The following is a 24,708-nucleotide window of genomic DNA, read 5'->3' on the forward strand; positions in this document are numbered from 1 at the left end:
AAACAGAAGAAAGAAAACAAATATTGGTGTGAGAACTGGACTGAAGTAAACATACATAACAGGGGTGGATGTAACTAATTACATTTATGCAAGTACTGTACTAAAACTGAAATACTTAATATTGTACTTTTTACTTCACTACAAAAAATGTTTACAGCTTCACAAAGTACAAGGTACAAGGCTACAGAGTAAGACTTTCAATATAAAATATGATCAGCCTTTAAAATATGAGACATTACTATGATAAAACTATGCAACAGAATGTAAAGGAATTAAAATGGGACCAGCTACAACAGTAATACATATACATACATATTTATATATTTATGTATATATATATATATATATATATATATATATATATATATATATATATGTATATATATATGTATATATGTATATATATATATGTATATATGTATATATATATATATATATATGTATGTATATGTATGTATATATGTATGTACAGTCGTCCTCAAAATTATTCATACCCTTGCTAATTTTTGTGATTTTCTATTTTTGTGATGAAATGACTGCATTTTTTCAAGTTTGTTTATGAGGTATACGTGACCAACAAGTGAAAGAATGACAACAATACACAATTCAAGAAATTCTTCATTTCAGGGGTATTTTATTCATGGATTCCCAAAAAATGCCATGTTCAAAATTATTCATACCCCTGACAATATCTCAACAAAAATCTTTGTCCTGTGGTTATTTCAAAATGTTACAATGGAATAAATACCATTAACATTGTTGAACAAATATTAAACACTGATTTAAAAAAATAGCATCTTTCCAGAAGAGTATAAATAGAGGAAAAGTGTTCTGGTCATTCTCAATTTCTGGTCATCATGGTCAAGAAGAAGGAGCTCAGTGAGGACCTATGTCGACGTCTTGTGCGTGCCCACAGTGAAGGAAAGGGTTACAAGGCCATTTCAAAGCAGTATGATGTCCCTGTGGCAACCGTCCAGAGCATAATTAACAAGTGCAAGAAATTCAATACTGTTAAAAACCTCAGCGGGCGTGGCAGGAAGCGTAAGGTGTCCCCCAAACTTGCCAGGAAAATATGCCGAGAGGTCAACAACAACCCCCAGACCACAACCAAGGCCCTAATTGAAACGCTTGACCAGGCAGGGACAAAGGTCTCACGGTCCACCATTGAGCGAGTCTTGCACAGAGGAGGTCTCCATGGACATAGGCCTCGGAAGACGCCGCTGCTCAGGAGGAAACGTGCAGGCTCGCCTGGCCTTTGCTAGAGGTCATTTGAAGCAAGATCCCAGCTTTTGGTCAAACATCCTGTGGTCTGATGAGACCAAGTTGGAGTTATTTGGCCATATGGATGCTCAATATGTCTGGAGGAAGAAAGGCGAAGCATATAAACCAAAGAACACTGTGCCCACAGTCAAGTACGGTGGTGGAAGCATAATGCTATGGGGATGCTTCTCTTCCAGTGGCACAGGGAACCTAGTCAAGGTCCAAGGAATAATGAAAAAGGAAGATTACATCAGGATCCTTGATGAAAACGGGAAGGAATCTGCTGAGAAACTACAGCTTGGCCACAACTGGACGTACCAGCAAGACAATGATCCCAAACACACTGCCAAGGTAGTGAAGAAATGGTTCAAGGACAATGATGTCAACGTCCTAGAATGGCCAAGTCAGAGTCCTGACCTGAATCCCATCGAGAACTTGTGGCATCACTTGAAGACCAGAGTGATGGCTAGGAAACCGACCAACCTGACCCAGCTTGATTCTCGCAAAGGAGGAATGGGCAAACATCCCACAGGAGACATGCAGGAAGCTTGTGGACACATACAAGAATCGTCTCAAAGCAGTCATAAAAAACAAAGGCTATGCTATTGACTATTAAAGAAAGACATTGGACTAGGGTATGAATAATTTTGAACATGGCATTTTTTGGGAATCCTTGAATAAAATACCCCTGAAATGAAGAATTTCTTGAATTGTGTACTGTTGTCATTCTTTCACTTGTTGGTCACGTATACCTCATAAACAAACTTGAAAAAATGCAGTCATTTCATCACAAAAATAGAAAATCACAAAAATTAGCAAGGGTATGAATAATTTTGAGGACGACTGTATATGTATGTATATATGTATGTATATGTATGTATATATATATACATATATGTATATATATATATACATATATGTATATATATACATATATACATAAATATATAAATGTGTGTGTATATATATATATGTATATATATACATATGTATGTATATATATATATATATGTATATATATATATATATACACATATTTATATATTTATGTATATATATACATATATATACATATATATATAAATATATATATAGGTAGCATTTTACTGTTGTGAGTATAATATAATATAATAATATATATAATAATGTCCCATGAGTATAACACTCATGACAGTTTCTTTTGATATTTTAAAGGATAAGTTCACCCCAAAAAGAAAAATAATTCAGTCATTATCACTACCTGGCTTTCACCAGCAGCCTCGAAACCACTTTAAGAAAACATGCACTTCCTCAAAAAGCTGAGATGATAGACTGCTAATGGTTATCTATAATGTTAATAACCTTTTTAGGCCTAAACTTGTACATTTTGTCATTTGAAGCCCACATGATGTCTAGACTTCTGAGTGAGTTTGTATAAAGACGCACAAATAAACATCTTCCATTAGAAATAATTAAGTTGCAGAAAAACTCACAAATGTAGAAATGTGTCTCTAAAGCTTATTTGTGAAGTCGCCCTTTTGAATCTTCAGTGGCCCCACGTGGTTTAAAAAGCCTTCAAGGTCTCTGTGCTGTTTTATAATCCAGTTTTCATTTGTGGGCACTTCTGAGATCATCACATGAAACACTTGTTTTTAGCCAGTTGGTTTGTTTTTAATCACACTTGTTTTTCTTTTTATTGCGCGACATACAGTAGAGTGTTAGGAAATACATGACATATGACAAAAGTGTTCAAGGTAAATACAAAATAAGAGTGTTGCCAATGCATGGTATTCTGATATATCTATAGTTTGATATCTTTCATGATACAAATAACAGACATTAGAGGACAATGATATATAAACCTTTACAAACTAAAAAACAGATGACTTGATTATCTGATTGATCAGTCGGCTGTTTTTACAGTCGATTAATAATGTTATTCTTCTTATGTGATTACAAACTTGAAATCTTTGGGTTTTAACTTTATGATGGGCAGTTTTCACAACTTTGTGTCATTTCATTAAATAAATGAAAAATCATGAAAAATAATAATCACATCAATCGATAATGAAAACAATTGTTAGCTGCAGCCTTAATTATATACGCATTCAATGTAAACAGTCTAATATTACTCTTTTAGTCTACAACAAGCAAACTAACAATATAAACTTAACAGTATTCGGTAAATTTTAAAGGTCCAGTGTGCAGAATTTAATGCCAACGTTTGGTTTGTCCCTTCTTGGCTACTGTAGAATCATGGCGGACTCCATGGAAGAGGACCCGCTCCCTCTGTAGATATTAGGTTCATTCTTTCTGGTGATTATAAATCAAGAAAAACATAATTATGAATATTTTATCACATTTCTGCCAATAGAGCCCTCCAAATCCTACACTCTGGACCTTTAAGATTTGAAAAATACGTACTCTCTCGAGAAATACTAAACTTCTTCCATATCTCATAGCTGCTCCGACTGGATTTATTTGAAGCATTACTCTCCACTGTAGTCCTCGGCTCAACCTCTGGTTGGTTAACCCGTGGGCAGGTAGGCTCCTGGATCCTGGTAGCTGTAGTCCGGACAGACTTTTTGAACCAGTCTGTAGTCTGTGCTGTAGAAAGACACGTAGATGCAGATGACCTGGAAGGGTTTGGAGCACATCCAGGTGACGTGGCTCTGGGTCTGCTCCTGAGCACACGTCTTGGACGGGTCGTAGTTGCACAGCATCACCTTTTTGTTGCGTTCAGTTTTCTCATAGTCCACCCTGCAGTTGAACGTCTTCGAGTCTTTGGGGTTGACCACGCTCTGGCGCTCCAGATCAAACTCCACCTCTTTCATCGGTGGGACAAGACTGACGGACACGTTGCCCACACCGGTGGAGTTGTGGCGGAAGTAGACTCCAAGAGAGCCGTTCCCATGATCCACAATCTTACCCATTATCAGCAAATTCAGTTTGACAGTTTTGATGTTTGAGTAAAAGTCTCCCCAACTGAACATCCTGGAGAACTTGGATGTTCCGTGAACTTTCATGATGGGACGTAGCTTTATCTTTAAGGAAGGGTTGGAGTCTGACTGGGAGTTTCCCCCAAGTATATCCAGGAGTCCTTGCTTTGAAAGAGGAACAATAGGTGGCCAGTTTCTCTGTGAGTCTTGGTCTCTGCTGTCAGTTGAAGGACTGTCCGTCTGTTTTCTGAAGGTGAAGTTGCCAGAATGCTGTCCAAGAACCAACTAGAAAGAAAACGAGGAAAATTTGGACATTGAGTGCAACTGTAATTAAATTAAGAGGAAAAATAAAGCAAAAATAAAAGGCTAAGAATGTTCTGAGATTCAGTTAACACCCCAATTCCCTAAAAATATATATTTGATGTTCATGCTACTGCAAGTTACTTTAATTTTTTGTTGACTCTGTGTATTACCTCCGACTTATCCAACCTGGTGACAGAAATTAAGAATTACTACAACAGCTACATAGAAATACGCAGTCTTCTCACTGATGATCTGGCTGCAGGTCATTCAGAGGTATCAGTATTAAACTGAGGCTGTTTCATAACCAGTTTTCTTGTAGTACAACCAAAAACTTGGGATATGTTTATAAAAGTTCGTCAACACCAAATACTGTTGTTTGATTAAACTCCAAAAAAGCATCACATTTAATAAGCTTATAGAGTATTTTGACATTTAAAACTGCAAAGTCAATAATTATTTTATAATTGATCCCCAGTAGGGCAAATTCCAGTCATCATGTAGCTGCAATACACTTTGTCTTTAATGTGATGTGCAACAAATGTGTTTCTAAAGTTTTTTAAACTTACCAAACAAAAGGTTCCTTTCAGCAGTATCCAAACAAAGCACTGCCTAGCGAACATCTCCATACTGCATCAACTGAACTTCATTCGGGCTGAGCTAACTTCTGGTAGTCCATGTTGACGCTCTGTCCACAGGCAACGCTGGAGAGACGCTCAGATGTAGCAGCAGGAAACCTTCTGCAGTCTCCACTCACAGCACACACACTGCGAGGCTTTCTCACATCTCCAGATCTTTAACACTCAGTTTGGCTGTGTCTGCCCCCTCTCCCTCTCTCTCTCTCTCCCTCCCACCCCCTCCTCTCTCACCCACTCACCCATCCAATCACACACACTCACATACCCTTTTCTTTAAGGATATGCTGTGTTAACATTATCACACACTGTATCTCGTGTCTTTCTCTCTTTCATAGAAAACATCTTGCAATATGATTCTGGTGATTAATTAATTTCTTTGACACTTTTTTTTAGAGTGTTATTTTCATTCATGGTGCTCAGGAGAAAAACTAATCCACGACTGTTAGATATTGCCATCTTGTGGCCGCATAACAAACTGCAGCCGGAGCTGCAAGTCAAAAGTTTAAGTTACATTATGATTAAAATCCCCTGCAACAGTCCCACAACATACCATCATGACATTTTTTTAGATACCTCCAAATAAGTAGCTACATTAGGACCCACTTACCACACAATGAAACTATGCCTGCACATACTGTACTTGACAGCATTGCTTGGGCAGAAGAGCTGGGTGCCGAAATCACAGATGACAGTTCCATAAATGTCAGACACCAGCTCATACAATTCAAGATTGTACATAGACTTTACTACACAAAATCAAGGCTCAATACTAAATATCCTGACATCTCCCCCCTGTGCAAACAGGGCACAGGTACACTTGCCCACCAGCTGTGGCTATGTCAAAGGCGTCTATGTAATGTGCTACAGAGATATATACTGACGTTCGCATGCCAACCAGCTAGTTCTCCCGATGGTCCAAAGATCCTGTGCTAGTGGTGTAAATACTAAGACTCTCCCAGTAGTCCAACTAGCTGAACAGCAGACTGAGCTAACAAGCAGCAGTTACTGTGGTAATATGCTGCCCCCTATTTGTTTGGAGTATAAATTCAACATGTGGCTAAATCTCACATATTGCACCTTTAAAACCTAAAAAACAAACAAACAAAAAAACATAAAATGGCTCCATACAGCGTTATTAACACCCCTTTTAAAGCAGATTTTCCTTTTTATTGTCTTTTTTTTTTTACATTTTAAAACAACTCCCCATCTACTTCAGTTGTTTAGGAGAAAGCTGCAACGCTATTTTGCTGCAAAGCTCCAGAAACGTTCTGCGGACTACAAATCTTCACCTGACTTTCCAACAGCATGAGGGTGAGTAGATAATGACTGAATTTTCATTTTTGGGTGAACTTTTCCTTTAATTCTGCAAGTAAAATGAGAAAAATGATTCCAGTAAAATCTTGTGTCATTTGGTCGATTTTTATAATGAAAAACACTTGTACAACCTTTCTCAATGACGCTGCCAGACAGATAAACTCTCCACTTTCATCTTGTGGCATTTTGGGCAGGGTTTATATGTGCGTGCCAAGAACAAAAACAACATTTCCTGATGGCACGGAACCAACAATAGTGTTGGTGTGGCTCACCACACCAGAGCCTGAACTTTATCTAGAAAACTTTACAAATATCTGATGTTACAAAACTGGTACAGAATGAAAGACAGAAATTTCCAAAAAGGAAAGAGATTAAAGTAAAAGGATTAAATGTCTTTTCATTCTCTTCCTCATTCAGGAGAAGTCAGAGAGCGAGCTCTGTGCATCTCAGAGCGATAAGGAACACTAGATAGTCAAATGTCAAAAGTTATTGATTACATCATGAGGCCGAGGCATGAGCAGAAAACAGACTCACTCAGCCCGACTTGCACCTTACAAAGACAGTGTGTTGTCTTTATCAATACAAATATATTAGTCAGTATTTACCAGAAGCACAACAAATGTCAGTATGATATCAAATAATATACTTTTCATGGAGATTGTCATCTTTTTGTTGTAGCTGTTCTGTTATTTGTTGTTTTTACACTTTGTATCTTAAGTTATTGTTGTATATTTCATTCTCTGTACTTTAAGTGGTTTATTTTATATTTTATGGATTATTCAAAAAATGTCCACTTGTCACTGTAGTCAATTTCTTTTTTGCTTATTTATGACAAACAGATAAATATTATATGGAGCATACAAACAATAGACATATAAACAGTAAATTCATGCTAAATGGACATTTATATATCTCTTTTCCAGTCTAATGACTACTTAAAGTGCTTCACAACACATTCACAGACTGATGGTGGAGGCTGCCATGCACGGTGCCGGCCTGCTCATCAGGAGCAATTTGGGTTTCAGTATCTTGCTCAAGGATGCTTCGACATGCAGCCGGGGGATCCGGTGACCGAACCACCGACCTTCAGATTAGTGGATGACCTGCACTACTTCCTGAGCCACAGCCACCAATTCAATTCAGTTTAATTAAATGTAATATTTAAGAACACACAGATGCATCAGGAAGTTAAAGGCTGGCAATGTGTCAAGTGCCTCAGTTTTTTCCCATCTTTTTACATTTTAAAACAAGTCCCCATCTACTTCAATTGTTTACTACAATGCTTTTTTGCTGTGAAGCTCCAGAAATTTTTTGTGGACTACAAATCTTCCCCTGACTTTCCAACAGCATGAGGGTGAGTAGATAATGACTGAATTTTCATTTTTGGGTGAACTTTTCCTTTAATTCTGCAAGTAAAATGAGAAAAAAGATTCCAGTAAAGTCACATTTCATTTGGTCGTTTTTTTATTATGAAAAACACTTGTACAACCTTTCTCAATGACGCTGCCAGACAGATAAACTCTCCACCTTCATTTTATGCCTGGTTGGATGAGAAAGGCGTGATGATGGATGTACTAAAAGGGAAGGTGACTGATTGAGGCTGCATTTACATGAGCCTGAGATATTTGTGGTACACCATAATCACAGTAAATCTCAAAACATTTTGGTAGGGTTTATATGTGCATGCCAAGATCGAAAACAACACCTGATGGCACAGAACCAACGGTAGTGTTGGTGTGGCTCACCACAACAGAGCCTAAACTTTATCTGGACAACTTGATTTGCATGATTTTCTGATGTTACAAAACTGGTACAGAACGAAAGACAGAAATGTTGACCCCCCCCACAATTTTTTTGCAATCACAATACTAGAGAAGTGATGCTTGTTAAATTAAACAGCTGACAACTCTCTCGTTGGGTCATACTTTCTTGGACTAAGTTTCCCCAGTCTGCCTTCCAGCTTGTGGCTCAGATCATATTGCACGATTGTTTTTTCTTTGATTCCACTGTTTGGGCCAATTTCCAACAAGGAACACGAGTGAAAAAAAGGATTGAATGTCTTTTCATTCTCTTCCTCATTCAGGAGAAGTTAGAGAGCAAGCTCTGTGCATCTCAAAGCGATAAGGAAAAAACTGACCGAAAACTGACGTGTTGTTGTTCTTGCTTCTCCTGATTACCACAAGGTTTCGTAAAATCCCTAACACTAGATAGTCAAACGTCAAAAGTTACTGATTATTTATTAATTATTATTTATTATTTATTATTATTTTATTATTATTATTATTTATTAATAATCAGTGCATAATGAGGCCGAGGGTTAGGGTTAGGCCGGGGGATCCGGTGACTGAACCACCGACCTTCCAATTAGTGGACAACCTGCGAAGGGAGGCAATGACTGGCAATGTGACAAATGCCTCAGGTGACAGCAGCTCTCTCTAAGAGAGTTTCTATGTGTTTGTGTGGTTGCCGTGACACCGCATAATCCCAAAATGGAGCATTTGGTCGGGTTTTCCTACAATCACTGTACCTAGTGTATTCACATTTAAAGGGATGGCGGCCGGCCTGATCTACAATCCCAATGAGTTGGGAATGACACTCAAAAATCAACTTTTCTTACAAATAGCACCCTTAAATAAATGGTTATAACATACTACAATATAGTTAGAAGCAGATTTTAAGTGTGTATTACCCTGTTAACAACATTACAACTGTTATTTTCCTGAGATAAGAAGATAAAATCCAGATCACTTTTTCTTGCTAAATGTCTTCTTAGATGATGCCCACTAATGTGTATATTACCAACAACAGCAAGGTACAGTGCAATTTTAACCTGTGTCAGGCCGTGACTGAAGAGAAAAGTGATGCAACGATCAATATGCTCTTGTTCATCTGACATTGCTACACATAATGCAATGGTTCCTGCAGTGATTTGCATCTCATATAGCTTTGACTATCAAATCTTGTTATCTCGGAAAAAAACAATAGTTGTTATCTTTTGATAATAACTTGCGATCTAAAGAAAACAAGTAAAATGTAACTTATTATCATGGGAAAACAAAGGAAATAATATGTTTCACCCACAGTCGTTTAGAGCTCCCATACTTTTCTATATCACAAGCATAAAACAATAGCTGCAAGTTGGCTGATGTCTTGGTAGCTAGCTAGCCAACTTAACATTGTTATTGCTGATTTCTGCATGACACTGCTGCACTTTTACGTACTTCAATGTTGCACTAGATGCATTGTGACAATACCAGGATTGCCATGGTAACGCCAGAGAAATCACCACAGTTAAAAAAAACGACATATTGGAAATGACCGGTCGTTTACATAAACGCCATCAACAACTACTGATGAAGTCTGAAGTGTTGTCTAATTACATATGGGGAGCTTTCCACCACTACGACCTTGTAACTCTGTAACTTGAGCCTCCAACTACTTACTGCTGCTGTAATAAACATTTCAAACCTCAGTTGTTCTTTTACTTATAATTGCTTTAACAGAATCCTGTTCACAAGCGCAACAGGGCACTGTCCAGAGTCTGTCGCACTACACGCATCACTGTTGCTCTATGTGGGAGTCAAGAAAACTGAACTGCCCTCAGAGTGAAACCACCAAAGCACGGGAGTCACGGTACAAATTGAAATGATTTGAATTGCTTGAGTGACCTTGTTTCTTCCTTGTATTTTATCTATTGGCAAATTTTGTTTCACAGCATTTGATGAAAATATGCATTCAAGCCGGATCAGTTGGGTACAAAGTGTCAATACAGAGAGTGACGCATTTGGGGGATCAAGGAAATTATTTTACATGTAAGCAGAATAGGGGTTTCCCCTAGGCCCTGGTCGCAGATAAAGTCACACTGAAGAAGTACATAAACAAACGCAGGCATCAGGTATGTGCCACACCTGTGTCACTACCACAGAGGCCACTCAGGAAAAGGTTCATGAGGGAGGTTTCGTGTTGAGGCTTTTGTCAGATGTGGGACAAGGTGTGTTTCTGTAGAAAGCTGTGGCTAACGATCTGTTGGCTTCTAATGTGGTGTGAATCTCATCCTAGTAAATCATGTCTTCAGTTAACTAGTCCTTGGTGATATGGCATTAAAATAATATTGCAATATTTGCAGGCTACATCACGACATAGTAAATATATAGTCTCGGGTCTCGATAACGATATGAACGTTAACACATCATTAGATTTAGCAGAATGCACTATAGTGCAAGATACTAAGTGTGTAATAAAACAACTCACGATCAGTTCAGTAGAAAGTAAGTTTGAAAATCAGATTCACACTTGTCTGACTTGTTGCCTCTAACATCTTAACTCAATTAACTCAATGCATGAAGAGATCTTGCAGTAATGAAACTTATCCTGTTTTGCAAGAATGTGCTTTTGTACCAGCTCATTTATACCAACAAGGGTAGGCTTAACAAACTAAAACGCCTCTCTGTGTAATGCAACACAGTTCAACAGCTGCTGCAGCCTCTGATAATAATCACACAGTTTTATCAACACCTCTGAACTGGTCTCATCAACAACTTAACATAATAAGCTTCATGACAGTAGCCTACAATGTATGGCATGACTGTTGTATTAGACTTCTTCTAGCAAGGTGTGCCTAAATAACTAAGAACTAAATGAATGTGTCTTGTGTGTTGGACAAAATGAGGCTAGAGCACAATACAGTATAACAACAGCTGGCTGAAACTTTAAGATTGGCTGCCATTCAAAAACGTCACTATGCCCAAAAGACAGCAAGTAACCAAATATTACTGTGATTTGTCTGAAGTTGAATTGTGCAGTCCTTATCGCACTTGTAAGCATCTCTGGAGGAGGGGCTGCATCCTTCCGAAGTCTGAATATGCTCAATGAGCGCTAACAAAAGGCTCCGAAAACTTTTTTTCTTAATTTCTTTGTATTTTGCTGTTTCTCTGTGTCAGCGATTCTGGTGAAAGATGGTTGATAGTTGAGCCTCATTCCCAGGTTGGTAAATATCTGCTTTGGGTTGGTGGCTCGCCATCTTTGAATGATGTGTTTACAAACAGCAACTGACAAATTTTTCATAGCATGCCTTCAATATACAGAGGTTTGTTTCATGTGGGCGCAATTTTATACTGAAAGCTCTTGTATCAGGGAATTTGCCTTGACTTCGGTTTACTACTCTTTTCTACCATTAGTCATTTGGGGGTAGATTCCTGGTTCACAATGTTAAAAGTTTTGACTTAAAACTGACAAGTACGTATTTTAGAAGACCACCAGGAGCAGGTTTAAACTAACCTTCGGATACTGCAAATAGCACATGTTGATTAATACCACACTGTGATTGAACAATGCAATGGCTGTTGAATAATGACACCATCCATCACTGTTTACATTGGCTCCCTATAAATCTCGCTTTCACCATACTATTTTGTCTGCCACTGCACATGAAATTTACTGGGAAAATGAAAGCACCCTGGCACCATTTCTATCTGCTTCCGTTGCTCTATTGAAGACTTAATGAATGAATAAACACATTTTTTGTCCGGTGTTATTTGTAGTTGCTACTCTGAGAAAAACTTTGAAGGATCTTGTTGTCTTTGCAACAGTAATACCAGTTAGAAATGCTAGGTGAGGAAAAGAGGTCTCTTTAAAGGAACTATAAAGGAAAAGGTAATGAATTGATAGGTTGAATAAAAGATGTATTCAGTCTCAAAAGTAGTTAAAAGTAGTTCAGAAACATTCAAACTCATCATATTTGGAGATACATGATTTTCTTGGAGCAGGAAGGGTTGGAAAAAGTGTAATCTGAAAAGTAGCTAGTGGCTAAAGCTGTAAACATGTAGTGGTGTAGAAGCATAAAGTTGCATAAAATGGGAATACTCAAGTAAAGCACAAGTACCTCAACTTTATAATTAAGTACAGTAATTTGTTACCATTCCACTGTAGACAAGAAGTCTGTGAGATGGTTGACACTGGATCAGCGCTTTGGTATTATCCAGTATCCTGAGAAGCAGAAAATGAGATTGTTGTATCTGTAGTATTCAACAATTTCTGAAATCATGCAAGTAGTATTTATCATAGATTTTAGCATGCAGCAGTTTAACACACACAACAGGGAAAAGGTGACTGTACAATGTAAAATATATTCCAGTGAATTAGGCCATTGCATTGGCAGCAGAAGTTTATCTGTTCCTTAATCACAATAGTGGTGGATAAATGATCTTTTTGGGGAAGTTTCTTGACACTTTATAGCACTTTAACACCCCTATGGACGAAAGCCTTTTAGTAGAGTGTTACATTACAGGAACACAGTTTGATAATCTTCATTATCCTCTACTGACAATGTGGTATTGTAAGTTTTTACAAGGAAGTTAGGTCCATTTAATAATGACCTATTTGATATGATATTTGATGTTGATAAAAAAAAAAAAAACAACAAAAAAAACAGGTTTATGTCACTTTGCCAGCTTTCCACGTATAAAGACCTGCAGTCTGTAAGGGATGAGGGAAAAGAACAGCATCACCCGGTAAATATTTTATTTTGTGGACATGGACCTTTATTTTTAATGCATATGCACATTTGCAAATGCATATTTCCAATTTAAATCACTTACCAACATATAATTTAGTATTTTATCATAATTGTTTAAAAAATTCAATCCATTTTGTTTAGAAAGCAGATCTGAAGAGCATGGGAAAATGGCACATCACATGTTGTCTGTGCTGCTTTTGGGAATGATAAGTAAGTAGTTTCAATAAAATGTCATATAATTGTATTCTATATATGTATGTTATCTCCTTTTCGTATGTCAATTGATGTTTTGAAAATATACATTACTTCAGTTCTTTAGTATTTGTAAATTTTTTTTAGATTTATCCGGTTATATCCATTTATTAACATATAAATCTTTGCTTCATTTCTGTGTAACTTACAGGCATGGTGACTCCCCATAGTTCAGGTAAGCTGAAGATAAATCTCGAGTTTTGTTTGTTTCATACTGTAGTCTTAGCAGTCAATCCTGCAATCATGTCATAGAGACTCTAACATTTAAGTCACCATATTAATACCAATGCTGTATGATTATTAGTCTAGTTTATCTTTATATCAGCAGGATAAAGATGCACAATGATATTAGACAGATTTTTCAGTTATGTGATTTTGGTTTTGCCTCTATAAATTATATTGACTATGCTAGGATAAAACAATCCAAGACATGCTCTGAACACTGCAAAAACTAAAAAGTCAAAACTTAAATTGAAGCAAATAGCTTAACAAAATGAACAAAAACAAATGCAACATGCAAGCCAGCCAAACAACACATAAAAAAAACTTGTGATGTTTTGCAGATTAGTCAGGAACAAGGACCTTTTTTTTATTACAGAGATCCTTGAAGTCAATTAAACACTGGTATATCTGCAAACGTTACTGTTCATTTTTAATAACTGCAATTTTTTTCTTCCCAGGACATCTCTACCCAATAAATGGAACTTCAATCCCTCGATCTGATGATGGAAGTTCTCCTTTAATAACCTTGCAACATCCTTTTTTCTATTTTGGACGGACATATGAACAGATTTATGTATGTAAAAATACTCTAATACAACATAAACACAGTCAAACATTTGTAGACTGTGAAAAAAACACTGGTTTCATAATAACTTTTAACATGTGAAACTGCAAAACAAGGACATACTGTTGAAATTAAATTAACTAAAAAATATTTGATAAGATGTAGTTGTCAAAGATAGTCAGTGTCTAGTGATTAACTGTTCATAAGAATTGTTTTACCTCAATATTTGTTTTCAGGTCAACCAGAACGGACATCTTACATTTGACAGGCCATGGGACAGGTTCAGAGCTTTGCGGTTCCCATTATATGGAGAAAGAGACATCATCGCTCCATTATGGACAGATTTGGACAACACAATAAGTGGGCATGTCTACTACAATCAATACACCAGTGGCAGTGTCCTTCAACAAGCTACACAGGACATTAATAAGTATTTCCCAGGCCTGATGTTTAAAGCTACCTGGGTCTTTGTTGTAACATGGCATGAGGTGGCGTATTATCCAAATCCAAGATCAGTAAGTCATCTTGTTCTAAATGGTGAAACACCCAAAAAAATACACACATCTCATGTTATGAAGTACTAAAAACCTTTTTTTTTTTCTCCAGAGCACAACTGTCCAAGCGGTCCTGATCTCTGGTCAACAGCTCTCATTTGTGCTAATGAACTATGAGGAAATAGACCCCACACCTTACAAAGTGCAGGTCAGAACAATGATCAATAAAGAAATAGAGTATGTGCTTTTTAGGTGGTGTAACCAAAATAAAACACAGTGATTGCAGTGTATTGTCTGTATGACACAGTTTTAGTTTTAAAAAAAACATCAAAAGATAATTTAACATAAAAATATTTGTGTTCATGACATGTACTGTATATTCCAGGCTGGATATGACACAATCAACTCCACTCACTATTTCTCCATCCCTGGATCATTCTCTGACAATGCAACAGGCCGTAACTCATCTTTCCGTGTGAGCAGCAATGTCAATATCCCTGGTCGATGGGCTTTCCGGATAGACAATGGACAAAGAGGCTGCTATTTCAATGGTAAGATCAGATACAGAGGGTCACAGCAAGGGGCCACTTGTACTTTATGTACTTTATGTATTAATGGTGCCCGCTCGTGGAATATATACATGTAAGACTGACAAAAAAATCTAGACTTGTAGAACAAATTACCACTCGACTGCACACATTATGGTTATTCTTTTTTTAAAAAGTTTTTCTTTTGGCCTTTCACGGCTTTATTGAGAGGACAGCTTAGACAGATGACAGGAAATAGGATAAGAGAGAGGGGGGATGACACACAGTAAAGGGCCGCAGGTTGGACTCGAACCCATGGCCACTACTGCGAGGACAAAGCCACTATACATGAGACGCCTGCTCTTCCAACTGAGAGCAGGGTTGTTTTCATTTTTTTTTTAATTGGAGGGGGGAGATTGGGGACCTCTATTAATATATCAATGATCAAAATTGTCACCGTATTGCAAATTGCATAACTAAGGATAGAAGTTTTTGTTTTCATGATTAATATGGTATTGTTTGTGAGTTGGTTTGATTTAAATATGTGGTTGACCATTTCCTCCTGATCCTTTCAAGGTCAACATGTGCAGCTGGGTGATTCATTCTGGAGCGACAATACCTGTGCACAAAAGTGCACCTGCACCTCAGCAGGCCTGCTGTGTATCAACCAACCCTGCTCCTTTTCCCAAATCTGCCAGCCAAGTGCCTTTCAGTTCTCCTGTCAGACGGTGCAGAGAGGCACTTGCACCATAAGTGGTGATCCACATTACTATACCTTTGATGGCACAGTGTTTCACTTCCAGGGCACCTGCACTTATGTTCTCTCTGAGCAATGTGGTGCAGGGCTGCCGTACTATAGAGTAGAGGGCGAGAACGAGCACCGGGGCAGCACTCGTGTTTCTTGGACACGACTGGTCAAAGTGTATGTCTATAACGAAACCATTGAGCTTGTCAAGGGACGTCGTGGTGTAGCTAAGGTTAGTATTTATGATTGAGATCAAAAATGATACTTCTTTATGTATAAGATCAAATATGTCTTTGCTGCTCTTGACAGACTTGCTGATGTGCTTTCAGGTAAATGGAACCTTTGCAGCCACTCCGTTTTATCTCAACAACGGCACCATCCAGGTTTATGAGTCAGGTTTTTCTGTGATCGTCAGCACTGTCTTTGGCTTGGAAGTATCCTATGACACAAATCACTATGTCAGGATCAGTGTGCCCTACGCCTATCGGAATGCAACATGTGGCCTCTGTGGAAACTTCAATGGTATTCGTCAGGATGACTTCCGAACCCGTCAGGGTGAGGTTGTGAGTTCTGATGTGGATTTTGCCAACAGTTGGCAAGCGTCACGGGACAATGAGACTGTTTGTGAGGCGCCATGTGGAGGTCTGGCCTGTGCTGCCTGCACTGATGATCAGACAGCTTTATACAGCAATACTGACCATTGTGGTATCCTCGAGAACAGTTCTGGACCTTTTGCTGCTTGTCATCAACAACTTCCCCCACAGATTTTTGTGGAGAACTGTGTGTTTGATCTGTGTGTAGGAGGAGGGTACCAGCCCATCCTGTGCCAAGCCCTACATGTGTATGCAAGTCAGTGTCAACAGAATGGTGTACAGCTGCCAAGCTGGAGGAGGCGAGGCTTCTGTGGTATGTCTGTAATTCAATTAAAATAATTTCAAGATGTCCTTTGGGTAAAATAAAATGTCCTTGATGTCAAAATCAATGTCATTTTTTCCTCTAGAAATCCCCTGTCCAGCCAATAGCCACTTTGAGCCCCAAGGCACAGGATGTCCAGCTACCTGTGTCAACCCCAATTCTACCCAGAACTGCCCTCTCCCTGCCCAGGAGAGCTGCATCTGCAATTCTGGCTACATCCTTAGTGCTGGGGTGTGTGTCCCTCATTCAGAGTGTGGCTGCAGCTTTGAGGGTCGCTACTACCGCTCTGGAGACACTGTAATACTAGACGAAGACTGTGGAAGACGCTGTAGCTGCAGTCATGGCTCCATGACCTGTCGCTCCCATGGTTGTGGTCCGCTTGAATCATGCAGTGTGGAAGAAGGAGAAAGAGGTTGCAGACCCAACAGCTATGCAACATGCTGGATCAGGGGCCCAGGGTCATATCACACATTTGATGGACTGGCATACCAGTATCCTGGGGCATGTCGATTGACCCTTGCCAAAGTGATGGGATTGTCTAATCACCCCCACTTTGTGGTGACAGCAGAAAAAGTGCCCAGAGACCGGCAGGGTTTTGCCCATTTGCTTAAGTTTGAGGCAGAGGGGACACACGTGTCCATTGAGATAGGCAGTAGCAGCAACGTACAGGTATGTGTTAACAAATGGGAAGGATAAGTTGTGAATGTGAATGTTATTTTCACTATTATGCAGTAAACTTGCACTTGTGTTAGAATGTCTAGAATAATTCATATTTTCTTCTCAATCTGGATCTGACTATGTCTTTATATCTAAATGACCCTTAAGGTTGACGGTCAGCGGATCAGACTACCATTCAGTTCACCGTCCAGTCGAATCAAAATCCGCCAAAGCAGCGTTCACAGTATCATCCTTCACACTTCCTTTGGTGTAACTGTGGCAATAATGTGGCCTTACTCTGTGCATGTCACCGCACCTGGTATCTACAATGGATCTCTGGGTGGACTCTGTGGTAACTATAATGGCCATCCAAATGATGATTTTCGTACACCAAATGGCACCCTGGTCAACAGCTCTCTGCTCTTTGGAGACAGCTGGAGAAGTGGCTCCCTCTCTGCACGCTGTGTGGAGAATGGAAATGACACTATAGATCCTGGTGAGTACTATGGCTTTCTTGGATTGTTACATGGGCTTTTTGCCCAGTGTTGCCAGAAATGATGCTCTTATCCCCACATTAGTGTCTGGGAGAATTTTTGGAAGGGATCAAGCAAACAATGTGCGAGCTCCCTCCTGTAATTAGGGATGCGTGATATATACTGCTGCAGTTTTTGGCCTAATATTGGGAAATTTATGTTATCGGCCATTTATTGGTATCAGTAAAATGTACAGTGGATTAACGTAGCACATGATATTTAGGCAAACTGCTTCCACTGACTAACAAGCGCATCATCAGCACACTCTGAGGCAGTAGATGGCAGTATGCACCTGTAAAGTTGGTTTGAGGTTCACAGACAAGAAGAAGAAGAAGAAGAAACAATGGAGAAGACAATTGCAATTTGCGATACATGTTCTACAAGGGTTCTGAGGAGAGGGAGAAAATCTAGAATGTTAACAACATAAATCTTATGATTAGAGCCATGGAAAATTAAATCGTCTTTGCTCACGACATCTTAGCCTTTCTTCCCCGTCGGATATGCCTGTTATGGGCATCAGCTAAAAAGAAATACCAAAGCTTGACCAAAATCAATCAAAATAAACATGAATGAAAACAAATCACAATAAAAAACAAAGTATTGAAGACATGGTAGTAATAGAAGAAATTTGAAATTTTATAATTACAAAAAGGTAACAAGAACATCAGTTGGGTGAATGTGCTGCCTTGTCTCTGACTTTCCTTTTATAATCATTACGACTATTATTATTATTACTTTACATTTTTTAATATAATTTTATTTAAATTTGATATAGTCCTGTATTCATTGTTTAGATTTTTGTGTTGTCCTGCTAGTCTTCTGTTATGCCAGTGGCATAAGGTGGCTTTCATGTTGTTTTAAAAAGTATTTAATCTGTCTTTTTTGTTTTCTTTTTTGTTCCAAGAAGAAACCTGCCCGCCAAACAGCCATTATGAATCCTGTGGAACCGCTTGTCCTCCCACCTGCTTTTCTATTCCCAAAGTCTGTATTGCTCTGTGCCAAATGGGTTGCCAGTGTAATGATGGTTTTCTCCTCAATGGCGACCAGTGTGTACCACAATCAGCCTGTGGATGCTCTTCCCAAGGACGCCATCTGCAAGGTGGTGAACAGTTCTGGGATGGTGAGGAGTGTCAGAGCCTGTGTAGCTGTGATGGCACCACTGGGGCAGTCCACTGTATCCCCAGCTCCTGTGGTCCTCAGGAGTCCTGCCGTGTGGTGGATGGTGAGCTTGGCTGCCACCCCAAACCACACGGCATGTGCTCTGCCGCTGGAGACCCGCACTATCTCACCTTTGATGGCAAGGCCTATGACTTCCAGGGAACCTGCCGCTACGTTCTGGCGACACTTTGTAACACCACTGATGGTCTCCACCAATTTTCAGTGGAGGCAAAGAACGAGCCATGGAATGACTTGACAGTCTCAGTTACAGCTGAAGTTTTTGTATATGTGCTGGGGGTTCGAGTGCATATGTCGAGGGAGAGCCACGGTATGGTACAGGTGAGTTAAACAGATTAAAAATTATTGCAAAGATTTTTAATCAAATGATTCTTCAGAGCTCTAAGTGCAAGCTACACTGAAGGACAAATATAGCTCTGAAAAGCACTTGATAGATGCCACACAAATACAAAACTATGATTATTCTTCTAATGTTGTTTTTCTACTGCTTAAGGTGAATGGGGTAACTAAACACTTACCTATCCACTTGAATGGAAGTCATGTGTATATCTATACAAGAGGATTTAAAACATTTGTCATTACGGATTTTGGTCTGGAAGTCACGTATGATGGATGGAGTAGAGTTACTATCTCTGTACCTTCAGGTTACAGGTATCTGCCATGTTTGAATTCTTTAGTTTACATTCTGAAAAATATATATTATCAATTATTTGAGACATTTAGACTTCATCTTTCACCTAATTTATGACTCTTGATGTATTTAATCATTATCATCAATACAGTGGAAAAACATGTGGTCTCTGTGGAAACTTCAATGGAAATCAAAACGATGACTTCCAGACCCCATCTGGAATGACGGTCTCCACTCCAGATGAGTTTGGGACAGCTTGGAAGGTGGCAGGAAACTACACCTGCAGTGATGGGTGTGGTTCCTCCTGTCCACAATGTACCAATGAGCTTCCTGCTAGAGCTCAGTGTGAGGTGATTCAAGCAGCTGATGGCCCCTTCAGCTTCTGCCATGATCAGGTGGACCCAGCACCATATTTCAATGACTGTGTGTTTGATGTTTGTGTGTCTGGAAATCGCGATCTTTTGTGCAGAGCCATTCAGGCATATGTCAGTGCCTGTCAATCTGCTAATGTTCGAATCTACCCTTGGAGGCAGAACACAATCTGCAGTAAGTCAACCAGTCAGTTTTTCTCAACATGTCTCCTGAGTGACTGTCTACTCACAAATGTATGTTATTAAATTATATTCACATAATAGCCATAATTTCTTTTCACACTTATTAAGGAATCAACTGTCCAGCCAACGAACATTATGAGCTGTGTGGTACTGACTGTGGCCACACCTGTGCCAACAGCAATGATACCATGTGTGAGCAGATTTGCTCGGAGGGATGTTTCTGTGACAAAGGCTTCGTCAGAAGTGGGACAAGCTGTGTCCCAGTGGAAAGATGTGGCTGCCAACATGATGGCTTCTACTATGATGTAAGCCACATCCCGGTTAATACTTTGAGTTAAGAATAAGCAACAATTTCATTAATGCTCGTTTTTTTCATGTTGCAGGCTGGTGAGTCGTTCTGGACAGAGGGATGCTCCCAGCGATGTGAGTGCCACGCTCCCAATGACCTGCGCTGCTCTGCTGCGTCTTGCACTCCTGAACAAGAGTGCACCATCAGAAATGGCCAGCTGGGCTGTTTCGATGCAATGTCTACATGCACTGTGTGGGGGGACCCACACTACATCACCTTTGATGGGGCATTAGCTCACTTCCAGGGCACATGCTCTTACATCATTACTGAGAGTGTGAGCGAAGGCACCAATGAGACACAGTTTCAGGTAATTGCCACCAATAATCACCGTGGCAACAACCGCGTGTCTTTTGTATCAGCAGTCGACATATACCTCTCAGATCCCCCAGAGAGTGCATACATCAGGATTGGACCCAACAAAAGAGTAAAGGTAATCTATTATTTATTTTCTAGATGAACAATTTTCTACAGCTGTCTGCTGTAAAAACATGGAACAACAGCCCTCCTCATCATCTTGTTTGTCTCTCTAATCTCTCCTCCCTCCAGGTGAATGGAAGTGAGGTGTCTCTTCCCACCACTGCAGGAAGCTTAGCTCAGGTAGAAAGGCAGGGAAGCTACATAGTGGTCAAAGCCACTGACTTGATAGTCCAGTTTGATGGCCAGAGCACTTTATTGGTCAGACTGGACAGAAATCATCAGAACAGAGTCACAGGGATGTGTGGAAACTTCAACTATGACCCAGCAGATGATAAAGTCTTGCCCAATGGCACATCAGCACAAAATGACAATGACTTTGGACACAGCTGGAAGGCACCCACGAGCCAACCAGGGTAACCACAGCAAATACACTGTACAGTTCAATACCAAATGCGTGACATGTTATATGAAGGTGGAGATGTTTGTGCTCTTTAAAAAGAAAAAAAATTTCATCTCAAGGACTGTCAATTTTTGGATTTCTAAAATGAGAGCGTTTGGCTTAATTTTACAATTCTAAGTCTTCTAGAAATTCCTCAAACCACAAAGCAGAATATATATTTTTAACATGAACATAGAAACCTGTAAAAACCAAGTTTCGAGGGTTTCACAATTAAACAAGGATATACAGTATTGTAAATCAACGGCAATAACTTTTGAGATACATTTCCATCAAACTGTTAAATGTGTAACACTGAATATCTTTTCCAGATGTGGATCCACAGATGATGACAGTGGTGATGGACTGAACAACTGTCCCTTTATGGACGAATACTCTGAGCTCTGTGGTGTCATCACCAACACCAGCGGTCCATTCAGTGACTGTCACCTGCACTCTGACCCCCAGCCTTTTTTCACCTCCTGCGTCTACGATCTCTGCCTCTACACTCCAGCCAATGGCATGCTGTGCTCTGCCGTCTCAGCCTATGAGAGAACCTGCTCTGTTTTGAGGCTGAACATCCCAGAGTGGCGCTCAGCTTTGCAGTGTGGTATGTTAATCCCGGGCTAATTGACATGGTTGTTGCATGAAAATAATGATTCCTTAGGAGATTATAGATTTTTTTTTTTTCTGTTATCTGTTCTGTTTCATCTGTCCTTGTCTCATTTCTTTTCCCACTTTTTTCTGCAGCTGAGTCAGACCCCTGTGAACAGCTGAACTGCACAGAGTATGAGTGGTGTGGTGAGAAAGACGATGTTTACGGCTGCTTCTGTGAGGAGCAATATTCTCGGCCCAACAACGAGAGCTGCGGTGCGAGCTCCTCTTGAAATATATTTTTTTTGTTAGATAACAGAAATAATAATGGCTGTGTGTGTCTTGACCTAACAAAAACACGTGAGAGTTGGGTTAAAACAAATAAAAATCTAGATACCATCTTGCTATGACATCCCACCAGATGCAATGTCTGAGGACTGTGGAGTTGATTATCAACATAATTCTGACCCATGACAATCACTAGTCATTACTATGTTATTACATGGGATCACGCCAATCTATAAACTCAGCCATCATTTTGATTTCACACCTGTTAAGTTTTGTGCATGCATCTTGCACAGACAAAAACAATACAACACACACACACACACACACACACACACACACACACACACACACACACACCATCATGGCTGGTATTAATATGCATTCATGGCAAAAAGCATATTCAACAAGCTTTCCATGGTCCAGTCTGGGGATTTGGTATAACAAAATACATTTTCATTGTTTTATTCTAGACTCATCCATCACTTGTGCCGGTAGTTCAGGCACAATATCCCTGTCACGCTGCCAGCTGTTTGAAGCTGGCTTCCAACCTAGTGCCCTTCACCTCAAAGATGACTCCTGTAAAGGGACTCTTCAGGATGGACGACTGGTGTTCCACTTTAACAATGACGACCAGCTGTGTGGTACAGTTCTCAGGGTACAGTCCATGGCCTACACTGTTATCACCGCAGACGTAGAATTATTTTAGATGTGAATGTTCTCCACAGGATAGATTGCATCTGTCATATACTAATTCTACTTTTTAAATATTCAAATCTTAAAGAGCAATGGGACCCACTTCCGCTATGAGAACTCCATCCAGAGCAATGAAGGTGAAAATATTCACCTGGTATTCTCCTGTGAATACCCTCTGACTCAGGCCCTGTCTATGGATATAGGCATTAACCCTGTGGAGAGGTAAGAGTAAAGATAAGATAATCTCTTAAAAAATGCTGTATATCTTTAAAAGAACACATCTATTTTCACAGTGAACATCTGCTGACAGTGATGTATCACAGTGTGTGTAATATAACACACAAATCTGCACCTAAAGTGAGATTCTATCAAATTTGTCAGATTAGCACTAGTGGTGAAATTTCATCTATCTACAGTATGAACCCTCCAAACTGTCTTTTAAGTTTATCTACCTTGCTAACAACTGATACATTTCACAACACACTGTCTATAAATATGTGAATAGATTTTAAAAAAGCTCTTTGATTTTGATTTACATATAATAATGTAAAGTGTTATACTATATATGTATATATATATATATAAAAATATACACACATATATATATAAATATACACATATATATATATATATATATATACATATAGATATATGTATATATCTATGTGTGTATATATATATATATATATATATATACATATAGATATATGTATATATCTATGTGTGTATATATATATATATATATATATATATATATATATATATATATAAGTGTTCTAAAGCATGGGCAATCTATCTGCATCAGACTATATATTAAAAAACAATATGGGATATCTTTGGGTTGTTGACAAAACCAGACATTTGTAGTCGTCATCTTGGGCTTTTGGAAGTACTGATCGAGATTTTTTACCATTTTCTGACATTCTAAGGACCCAACCACAACTAATCAATAAATTGAGAAAATAATCTTAACATTACTCAACAATCAAAATAATAATTAATTGCATCCCAATTGTACATATTGTATTAATTACCAAAGTTCCACTAAATTCTTCTTTCTGTTGTTCTTTGTTTTTCTGTAGCTTTGTGAGGAAGAGGCTTCCTTCTGGCCAGGGAAGCTATCATTTGAGAATGACCCCCTACCAGGATGCTGGCTTCCACTCCCCCTCGACCAGTAAGATGAACGTAGAAATGGAAACTGACGAGAAGTTGTATGTGGAAGTGCGAGCAGAGGGAGTCGACGAAAGGCAGATCTCCACCGTTCTGGACTCTTGTTGGGCCACGCCAGTCAACAATGCCAGCTACCCTGTCCGCCGGGATCTCATTAGTGCAGAGTAAAGGATCTACTAGAAATTCACCTTGTGTTTCTTCAACCATCTTCTCTTCTAAGACTTAACCCTGTTACCCTACTAACTGTCACTTTCACTCCTTCCCTGTTTTTCAGGTGTCCTTATCTAGCAGATGATAGGGTACAGCTGATTCAGAATGGCAATTCCACGGCGGCCAGATTCTCCTTCGAGATTTTCTCCTTTACCAATTTTCCATCTATCTACCTGCACTGCCAGGCCCACCTGTGTCTTTTGAGCAGCAACGACTGCACAGCTGTAAGTACCATTATCATCCTCCCTTATTCATCCTCCCACTTTCTTAAATCAGACAGTACAAACAGGTGAGAAATGAGACAGACATAGGTGTAACAAAATAAACAGACATACA

The 24,708-nt window shown here is 39.1% G+C and overlaps 2 protein-coding genes across 2 annotated transcripts; one reads left to right on the plus strand and one right to left on the minus strand.

Annotated features, from left to right (window-relative positions):
* Positions 1–3,767: 3,767 nt before the first annotated feature.
* Positions 3,768–5,107, minus strand: LOC141015913 (neurexophilin-1-like). Its single transcript, XM_073490134.1, has 2 exons — positions 5,048–5,107; positions 3,768–4,463 (listed from the first exon to the last, which is right to left on the minus strand). The coding sequence occupies exons 1-2, from the start codon at positions 5,105–5,107 to the stop codon at positions 3,768–3,770; spliced, it is 756 nt and encodes a 251-aa protein (XP_073346235.1).
* Positions 5,108–13,349: 8,242 nt separating this feature from the next.
* Positions 13,350–24,665, plus strand: LOC141015988 (alpha-tectorin-like). Its single transcript, XM_073490217.1, has 22 exons — positions 13,350–13,371; positions 13,877–13,992; positions 14,220–14,498; positions 14,590–14,685; positions 14,863–15,028; positions 15,581–15,981; positions 16,079–16,655; positions 16,750–17,333; positions 17,490–17,865; positions 18,670–18,684; positions 18,759–19,351; positions 19,524–19,681; positions 19,813–20,207; positions 20,324–20,520; positions 20,599–20,994; positions 21,111–21,394; positions 21,750–22,027; positions 22,168–22,287; positions 22,770–22,954; positions 23,081–23,214; positions 24,075–24,326; positions 24,437–24,665. The coding sequence occupies exons 1-22, from the start codon at positions 13,350–13,352 to the stop codon at positions 24,663–24,665; spliced, it is 5,853 nt and encodes a 1,950-aa protein (XP_073346318.1).
* Positions 24,666–24,708: the final 43 nt, after the last annotated feature.

The sequence above is a fragment of the Pagrus major genome, chromosome 20 (assembly GCF_040436345.1).
Source record: "Pagrus major chromosome 20, Pma_NU_1.0".
NCBI lineage: Eukaryota > Metazoa > Chordata > Actinopteri > Spariformes > Sparidae > Pagrus > Pagrus major.

Bases quoted from the DNA above. Each gene is read 5' to 3' on its own strand.
- LOC141015988 (XM_073490217.1), top strand. From the start codon at position 13,350: ATGGTGACTCCCCATAGTTCAG. The intron at 14,686-14,862 runs GTCAGAACAATG...TGTATATTCCAG, and splicing joins CCACACCTTACAAAGTGCAG to GCTGGATATGACACAATCAA. The intron at 21,395-21,749 runs GTAACCACAGCA...TATCTTTTCCAG, and splicing joins GCACCCACGAGCCAACCAGG to ATGTGGATCCACAGATGATG.
- LOC141015913 (XM_073490134.1), bottom strand. From the start codon at position 5,107: ATGGAGATGTTCGCTAGGCAGTGCTTTGTTTGGATACTGCTGAAAGGA. The intron at 4,464-5,047 runs GTAAGTTTAAAA...TTTTCTTTCTAG, and splicing joins TGAAAGGAACCTTTTGTTTG to TTGGTTCTTGGACAGCATTC.